General features: G+C 32.7%; 1 protein-coding gene across 1 annotated transcript; it reads right to left on the bottom strand.

Annotated features, from left to right (window-relative positions):
• Positions 1–288: 288 nt before the first annotated feature.
• On the bottom strand, positions 289–9,559 carry LOC111715267 (serine/threonine-protein kinase tricorner; the record flags this gene model as incomplete). The annotated part of the gene is given in 8 exon segments (XM_023490576.1): positions 289–2,053; positions 2,272–2,349; positions 2,720–2,831; positions 5,455–5,521; positions 5,721–5,812; positions 6,297–6,388; positions 7,226–7,351; positions 9,426–9,559. Coding segments are annotated over 8 exon segments (754 nt in total), but the record flags the coding sequence as incomplete, so codon positions are not given.
• Between the last annotated feature and the right edge of the window lie 622 nt (positions 9,560–10,181).

The raw sequence follows: 10,181 nt of genomic DNA, 5'->3' as shown, positions 1-10,181 counted from the left end.
GGGGGGGGGGGGGGGGGGGGGGGGAGCGCCCCCCCCTCGTACGCCCCTGCCCTAGTTTAAACTTTAAACCGCAAAACATGACGATGATTTTAACAGAGTATAGATAACCAGTTATAAAAGCAAGATTTCTCACCACTTCTTGTACTTGTATACAGGGTTAACCCCAACGGATGCTGCTTTAATGACGATCTTAAACTCTAAAATTACGAAGACATCATAAACTCCTCGTCTCTGAAATCTCATTCATTGTGAATAACCCTGTACTAGATAATAAAATAAAACTATATATTTCTGATCAGAAGGAATTTATTTCAAATTTAGAATAGAAAACCACTACAGTACAGAAACAGTACAGTACACACAGGGGGGATACAAGTACATGCAGATACAGGAATACATATGTTTTATGTAAATTACAAACTCATAAATAAAAGTTGAAAAAAATTCAAGCTTAAGTCGTGCTAGTGCTGAGTCATATCAGCTAAACTTGATATATTCTTTATTGTAAACTTCAGGAGAAGTCCAAAAAATACAACTAGACCACCTAGAAGTTTTAAAAATTGGTTTTTACTGATAGTGTGGCTATCAAAAAAAATTTGCTGATTTAAAAAAATAAAAAAATTTACAGTAAAACTGGTTTTTTTACAGATTGGTAAAAATCAAATCTAAATATGTAACAAAGATGCAGCCAGGACTACAGGATAAATAAAACCCCCCAGAAGAAGAAAAAAGGTCAGAAAGATTCCTGAATATAATTAACCATGAATGAATATATCTGTATCCCTGTATCTGAATCTATATCTAGTATTGTAGTTGGGTTGATATGTCTTGTTTAAATTAAATAATATCAAACATATTATCCAAACATATTTTATCACAGAGGCTAATATACTGTAACTACCATACGGGCTCTAGAATATCTATTTTATGGACCCTGGAATACATCAAGGGTCTGGAACACTTTTCAAGGTTCTAGAACTTCTAGAACATCCCGGGTCCTGGAACACCCTATAAATCTATATCCTTGACAACACCAACTAAAAAAAATAACTGCTTGTAAACCATTAAAGCTGTAATGCTTTGAATCCTCGAATAAACAAAGCTATAAACTGCATAACACGATGAATACTGAATAGATCAGGATGGAAGGAAATCAAAACATAACTTGTATAATGTATAATGTATATAATCAAAACCAAGGAATTAAACCAGCCAATGCAGTTGTTACCAAAACCCAGTTACCTGGTAAAAAAACATGCTACAACCAGAGTAAGTATCCAGGTATCCATGCTAAGGATCCATTTCTTAGTCTTATGCGGAAGTTTTGCTAATTTTTTTTGAAAAAAAATATATTAATGTTTCCACTTGGATCCGATGAGTTTCTAATATTTCCAAACCCGACCCATGGAGATACAATCCTGCGGATCCGGACCCTAAGCAAGGAAACTGGTTTCTCTGATGTATGAAAAGTTATCCAACTTTCCCAGTCATCTTGTTACAAATCCTTGGTTTTCAATATACATAAAGAATTTCTAATTCTGATAGGGTTGATGATACTAACTGAATAATTCCCAAACCTATCCCAATCATACAACCCCAACAATCAGTCTTTGTGAGTTCTGCAGGACTGTATTAAATTATTGTATCCCATTATGATAAAATGACGTGGAAAAATTGGGAAAATTGGGATTTTAAAAAGACGGGAAATCTTAATTTTGAAAATAGCGGAAAAACGAGTTTAAAAAATTGGCGGGAAATTATAATTAACGAATTGGAGGGAAACTGCAGGGAAATACAAGCTTGTTAAATTTAATACACTCCTGCAGTGTTTAAAATATGCCTGATTCAAGCATATACATACATCTAAGGCCAATGAAGTAATTATTATTTCATATTTCTATTATTCATAAAACTTGTAGGTATTGTTTAAGGCAACTATTATGAAAATTTTGATCTCTCTAGAACTCTGACAGAGGAGAAGGATGGATGGGATGAATGGTTTACTTCTGCTTTACAACATCTCTAGCTAGAGGAGGTCCACGTTGTGTTAAACCTGGATATTAAACACGTCATACTCAGACAATAATATCACATAATACAGCAGATGATATGTTTCTATCACATCATAAAAGATATAATGGTTCTTATCAAGGGCGTACACAGGAATTAGAATGCAAGAAAACTAATGTAAAACATCTATGCCCAACTATAAAAATATTAAAATATAGAGTATTGGGTAATGAACCATGAATATTGAGTATGTCGTGTTTCCTTCAAATCGTTTGAAAGTATAATTGATGAAGACCCAATCCTTGTATGGTTGACCAGAATCAGGGCTCGGGGGACCGGCTAAAAAATATTAAATAATAGACATTTTATTATAATAATAATATGAAACTGTTTAAATAAACAACTGTTTTTGTATATTTGAGCATAAAACACAGCAATTTTTCAGTGTAACTGTAAACTCTACAGACCAATTTTCAATTTGCTTTATATCAACATCAATTAAACTTAAGATTGTTAATACGTCGTCATGGTAATCTACAATTATATGAACTCAACTGTATAAATCTTATAACATTTATTTAGCTTTATTTTTGCATAATCACAACATCTAAGAGTAAACCCAAAGAATGCAGGGGAAATTGATCTTGAACTTTGAGTTATGTGTATTGTTTAATCACAAAAATTTAGAAAAAATATTAAAAAAACTTACGTATTTTTAGATCTACATCAGGGAAATCATCAAAATTAGAAGTATCATCAATGGATTTAACTTCAACTGCAATAGCTGCTGGTCTTTCTCTTATATGGTTCCAATCTACTCCCTAAATAATCAATATATTAACTCCCTAATATGGTTCCAATCTACTCCCTGAATAATCAATATATTAACTCCCTAATATGGTTCCAATCTACTCCCTAAATAATCAATATATTAACTCCCTAATATGGTTCCAATCTACTCCCTGAATAATCAATATATTAACTCCCTAATATGGTTCCAATCTATTGCCTGAATAATCAATATATTCACTCCCTAATATGGTTCCAATCTACTCCCTGAATAATCAATATATTAACTCCCTGATATGGTTCCAATCTATTCCCTGAATAATCAATATATTAACTCCCTAATATGGTTCCAATCTATTCCCTGAATAATCAATATATTAACTCCCTGATATGGTTCCAATCTACTCCCTGAATAATCAATACATTATCTACCTAATACTAAGTCCTAAATTCTAACATATTACAGCTAAATGTAAACAAACCTATTTCACTCTAATTTGTTCTCCTCTTTTAGAATAAAAAAGTACTCAAAAATTAAGAATGTTTAAAGAATTTAGGAAGTGACCCATAATATAATATAGAAAAATAAATTGCTACAATTTGCTTATCGCTCACATGTAGAAACCCAAAAGCAATTTTCAAGAACAGTCACCGTACGACGATATGATATTAGAATGTTGGCAAGAAAATGAGATTAAAAAACAGGAAGTAGATTTTTAAAAGAAAATATATTACCCTTAGATATGCTTAGAATTCTGTAGATTATTCTTTTAACTCTGTTGAGAAATGTGTGCAAATGCAATAATAAATTACTCAAGGAAGTTTCTACATCAAGATTTAATATAGTATGAACCCCCCCAACCCCTTTATAAAAGCAATCAATCAATCAATCAAGTTGAGTTGAACACAAATACAAACTCCCGCAAAATAAACAAATTATCTGAACTCAACTTTCTCGGAACCTGCACCGTATTTAAGAACAAGCAGATATTATCTATTTTTTACACATTTTTAACAATTTCTAAACACACTTTTACACAATCCTTCGTTTTAAATATTCATTTAAAACAACCCTTTTGTTAAATATATTCATTTAACACAACCCTTTTAATAAATATATTCATTTAAGACAACCCTTTTGTTAAGATATTCATTTAACACAACCCTTTTGTTAAGATATTCATTTAACACAACCCTTTTGTTAAATACATTCATTAAACACAACTCTTTTGTTAAGATATTCATTTAACACAACCCTTTTGTTAAGATATTCATTTAACACAACCCTTTTGTTTAGATATTCATTTAACACAACCCTTTTGTTAAGATATTCATTTAACACAACCCTTTTGTTTAGATATTCATTAAACACAACCCTTTTGTTAAGATATTCATTTAACACAACCCTTTTGTTTAGATATTCATTTAACACAACCCTTTTGTTTAAATATTCATTTAACAAAACCTTTTTGTTTAGATATTCATTTAACACAACCCTTTTGTTAAAATATTCATTTAACAACAACCCTTTTGTTTAAATATTCATTTAAGAAAACCCTTTTGTTTAGATATTCATTTAACAAAACCCTTTTGTTTAAATATTCATTTAACACAACGTTAAAATATTCATTTAACAACAACCCTTTTGTTTAAATATTCATTTAAGAAAACCCTTTTGTTTAGATATTCATTTAACAAAACCCTTTTGTTTAAATATTCATTTAACACAACCCTTTTGTTAAGATATTCATTTAACACAACCCTTTTGTTTAGATATTCATTTAACACAACCATTTTGTTTAAATATTCATTTAACACAACCATTTTGTTTAAATATTTATTTAACACAACCCTTTTGTTTAAATATTTATTTAACACAACCCTTTTGTTTAAATATTTATTTAACAAAACGCTTTTGTTTAAATATTCATTTAACACAACCCTTTTGTTTAAATATTTATTAAACAAAACCCTTTTGTTTAAATATTCATTTAACAAAACCTTTTGTTTAGATATTCATTTAACACAACCCTTTTGTTTAAATATTCATTTAACACAACAATTTTTCTCGCCAAAGTAAAATATAATTGTAGGTCGGTTGCTGTTCTTACATCTTAATAAGCTAATTGTAGCGATATATTTTCATCTATATTATAAACCTCTCAGCTATTACTGGCAAAACGGCTGGACCAAATTGGCTGAATTTTTTTTAGGAAACCCCTTGGTACCCAAGGGGTATCATAAGAATTCATTTTTTTTCAGAAATTCTTTATTGTAAATCGTTTTTTTTTATTTCTCAAGCAACGCTGGGCACTTCAGTTAGTATATTATATTATGTTCTGAACACATTTAACACAACCCTTTTAAGGGGGGAATTATATTTCCAATAGTTAACATTTAAAGTCAAATTGGGACTTCATACTATCAAATCATTTATTGTAGCTAGAATTTTGGACCAAAATTGGCGAGACTAGAAAAATAAATGATTTCAGAGGAAAAGAAAATGATTTTATGGGAAGAGTGAATGATTATATTAGGGGAAAAATGTATTTTTTTTAGTAAAAGTATTAGCATTTCATTTGCCCCGTCCCAATTTTCTATTTTAACCCCTACTAAAAAACATATACCCCTGTAAAATAAAGCAGTATAGTTTACCTTAAACCAAGGAATAGCTTTTATATCATCTAAGGATCGTATTCTTGTATCCACATCTTTACAGAACCTTAACACAAAATTTTAATTAGAAAAAATTGAAAATGCGCAAATTCGAAAAGAAAATTCCTTCAAAATTTAAAAATGACTTTAAATAGCCGACTTTCAAAGCAAGAGATAAAAGCTAAAACTATTGTTCAGAATTGAAGCGCCCTAAAAGCCTAGATGGTTTTAGAAGAAAAAAATATAAATCATTTATGAAAACCTACTTTAGAATAGTTGCCTTAGCAGCTTCTGAGATCGGTACTTCAGGAGGAAATTCTAAACTCTCTCTCCAGTTCATAACCTTCTTATAAGTCTCCTAAACACATAAATGTTTTAAAAAGTAATGTTCGTAGAGGGATCCTTTAAACCTTTGACTATTCATGACGTACAGAGAGTTCTGTGTATAATAGACCCAGCGTGAACTCAACTCAGCTGATATCTTATTTGCGCCCCTCGAAAATATAGACTATTCTACGTTAAAACCAAATCATTCGAAAGTTAATTTATATTTTCTGCCGCTTCTAGAAAGAAACTATTAGTATTTCTTTAATATATAAAAGTTGGTATACAAATTGTTTAATTAACAGCGTTTTAGATTAAAAGGAATATGTATGACATCCCTGATCAGTCAACGTTTAACAGGTTTCTTGTAAATCAGGAAGGGTTTCTGATCCGAATGGTGGCCAACCTATCTATCTATCTACCTATGGGGTTTCTGAACCGAATGGTGGCCAACCTATCTTTCTATCTACCTGTGGGGTTTCTGAACAGAATGGTGGCCAACCTATCTATCTATCTACCTGTGGGGTTTCTGAACAGAATGGTGGCCAACCTATCAGCATCTCGAACAATATTACTCCCAAGGACCACCAATCACAGCTTTTATCATAACCTAAAACAAATAGATTTAGAAATAATTTTTTTTTTTTTTTTTGGGGGGGGGGGGGGGGGGTTCAAAACAGGGAAAATTAACAAAAATAAACAATTTAAAGAGGAAAATATTGCAATTTTTGGGAAAAAGTACCAAAAAGAGAGAAAAAATTGCCACCAAAAAAGATGTCCGTCCCCTATCAAAGTCAACCAGGACACAATCCAAAAGGCTACCGTTCCGTGAACTATAAACGCCACTACCACTGGGCGCGATCTCGGTAGCTATCAAATGAGTTATTAATCTGGCTCTAAATGCCAAACAGGGACACAACCGTAGCTATCAAACAAGCTATTAGTCTGGTTCTAAATACCACACAGGAACACAAGCTTAGCTATCAAACAAGCTATCAATCTGGCTCTATATGCCACACAGGAACACAAGCGTAGCTATTAATCTGGCTCTAAATGCCACACAGGGACACAAGCGTAGCTATCAAACAAGCTATTAATCTGGTTCTAAATGCCACACAGGGACACAATCGTAGCTATCAAACAAGCTATCAATTTGACTCTAAATGCCACACAGGAACACAAGCGTAGCTATCAAACAAGCTATTACTCAGGCTCTAACTGCCACACAGGGAAGCAAGCGTAGCTATCAAACAAGCTATTACTCAGGCTCTATAGTCTATATGCCACACAGGGTCACAAGAATTGCTATTACTCAGGGGTGGACTTGTTGTTTTGAGGTTTGAGTTTAAACTTTTTAAATTATCAACCATAGTGATGTATGAACAATTATAAAAAAACATAGTCCGGGGTTCCCAGTGTTGAGTAGGGGGGGGGGGGGCTAGTATACCTGTCTGTAAGAATACTTCAGGGGCAATATAGTCAGGGGTTCCAACTGTTGAGTAAGCCAGGGCTCGACGATTTCTCTTCCAACTTTCAGCTTTCCGCTTCGAATCCATTGGATTAGAGGAGAAGTCTAAACATAAAGAGAATAACTAATATTTAAAAAAAAAACAGAAAAAGATGGCTAAAAAACGAATAATTTCATGAACGCATTTTGAAGAGCGAAATGAAAAATTGGACTTCAACTGGCAAGTTTCTTTTACCCTTTTATGGATAATTTGTACTCAAAACTAAATATGTTTTCCCTTTAGAACTATAATAAAAATAAGGAAATAAAAAGGGGTTAATGATTTCTCGATAAAATGTATACCCTGCAGTACGTTTTCTTATATTTATGTAAAGGGGAAGGGGTCTAGCAAGGCAGGGGTTAAATAAATCTATGAAATAGCAAACAACACAAGACAAGATTTAAAATAAACACAGACCCCAGTGGGACAATATACAATATACAAACATACAGTAAACAGTTGAGTAGAGAATATAAAGAGTTGTAAATAGTAAATACAAGAATATAAACAACTATTTCTAAATACGGGACATTACAAAGTTCCGCCAGAAAAAAGACTCTGCTTTTAAAATCATTATTACACACAAGCATATATTTAGTTTTCTTACGCGTTTATTACACTTTGCGAGCATATTTTTACGGGGGGCTCCAACAACCACTGCGCTTTCCATATTTTACAGTGTACAGAGAGGGAAATTTTTGGATGTGTTAAATAAGATTAAAAGATATAGTTAGTTTAACTACAGGGTTACCCAAGGATGAGACTTCAGAGACGATTGTATGGAATTTCTTTCGTCCATTTCCTTGCATTCAGGGTTCATTGTAGATCAAAACTGGCTTAATTCTGTGCTTAATCATTCAGTAAATCATTAAAATATTGGATTGAATGCAAATCGAAAAATCAAGTTTTGGGTTATCTTTACAGTCTCATCCTTTGTGTGTAACACTGTACTTCAACTGTAGGTAGTTAGGCATTCTCATTGGCTGACACAAAACTGATCAGACTTCCTCAACTACTATTGGATAAAATTTTCCACAGAAATTCTAAGCTTTAACCTAATCCAACCTAAATCTCATTTAGTTATGTAGAAAATGTCCTGATAAATCAATGTTATATAATTCTTATTAGCTTCTAGAAGATGTTATGTAATGATTAAATATTGATATCCTAATGTATATTCACTAATCTAATTATTGGTAGATATAAACTGAACACCTGGGAATCAACAAAAAAGAAATAATTACTTATTTAACCATTTCACATCGATACATTGGAAAGATTCCTATTGCATGCATGAACAGAGATTTATTATGGATCAAGCTCTAAATATACTTTCTTAGATTCATTTCCTATATTATAACATATTTTTTTTATCAATAAACTATTATAAATACTTGGCTGAAGCGCCCCAAACTTCTATTTCAAATTTTAACTGTGGCTCAATCTGTGAGCATCTTCTCTTTGTACAATATAAAACAACAAAAATTTGCTGATTAAATAATATTTTTTCGCGCATTTTCAAAAATTTTTGGCCACAATTTTTAGTAATTTTGGGCTTCCATAACCCTTCACTGGGGTCATGTGAGGTCCCACATAAATTTGGGCCCTGTTCAGCCGTTTTAACGTTCACTGGATACAAACGGACAGACAGACAGATAAAGTGTATTTTCAGATTGAGAATACAGTGTAAAAAGTCTCCCAACGCCCCCCCTCCCCACCACCCCCATCTGGATAGACAAGAGGGTTGAGGGACAATCGCTGAGGAAGAAAAAGATAAAATTGGAGTCCAAAATTGAGCCCTATAAAGGTTTCATCAAAGTTATTCATGAAATCAAGACTCGCTCTGGAGCCAAGCTGTAATATAAGATAAAAATGTGCGCAAGAGTTCTAAAAAACAAAAACAAAAATGTCGATGATATAAGACAAGAATTTTGTAAATATTTTTCCCTGTACGTTCTAAAATAATTCTTAAATCATTCTGGGGAAAAAAAGCTCAACAATTATTCAAATTGTGAAGAAATCAGTTTAGCAACCAGAACAACCCCAGCTGCCAGCAATTCCTTTAATTGATTATTTCTATACCCCCCCCCCCAACCCCAAGGTTTTAATGGGGGGGGGGGGGGTAATTAAAAAACGCACCTGATGGTTTAACCTGAGAGAGATCTCTGTAAAAATCTGTTCTATGAGATTTCTTGAGTCCTGTACAGAGTCCAAAATCTGATAGTTTCACGTGACCCCGGGCATCCAGCAGAAGATTATCAGGTTTTATATCCCTAGAGCAAATCAAACATTAATTCAAATCACTAGAGCAAATAAAACATTACTTTATAACCCTAGGGCGAATAAAACATCAATTCATATACCTAGAGCATTAAAACTAATTCAGCAACTTAAAAGAAATGTTTTATCGGTTTGGACAAAACATTTCTAATGAAGTTGTGATATTGCATAACACCTGCTGGGTCGACTTTACACTGGGTAGCCTGACTAGACAGTACGACGGATCGACTGCATATACAGTACGTGTTGTACCGGCACGGATCACGCAACTTTTAGACAGGGGTGGGAGGGAGAAATAGTCAATCCTGACATAGAAGTTTATTCTTCATATAATATTTGCCTGATTGACTAAAATCCCCCCAGGCCAAGGTAGTTTTCTATTGGGACTTGGTTTAATTTATCATACTCAGAACATTCAATACAACTAGTCGATATAATCCTTCAAAACAACTAGTCGATATAAACCTTCAATACAAGTAGTAAATATAATCCTTCAATACAAATAGTCGATATAAACCTTCAATACAACTAGTCGACATTTAACCTTCAATACAACTAGTCGATATAAACCTTCAATACAGCTAGTCGATATTAACCTTCAGTACAACTAGTCGA

The sequence above is a fragment of the Eurytemora carolleeae genome, unplaced genomic scaffold (assembly GCF_000591075.1).
Source record: "Eurytemora carolleeae unplaced genomic scaffold, Eaff_2.0 scaffold1743, whole genome shotgun sequence".
NCBI lineage: Eukaryota > Metazoa > Arthropoda > Copepoda > Calanoida > Temoridae > Eurytemora > Eurytemora carolleeae.
Note: the sequence above shows the minus strand (reverse complement) of the source record. Positions and strands in the feature narration are given on the sequence as shown.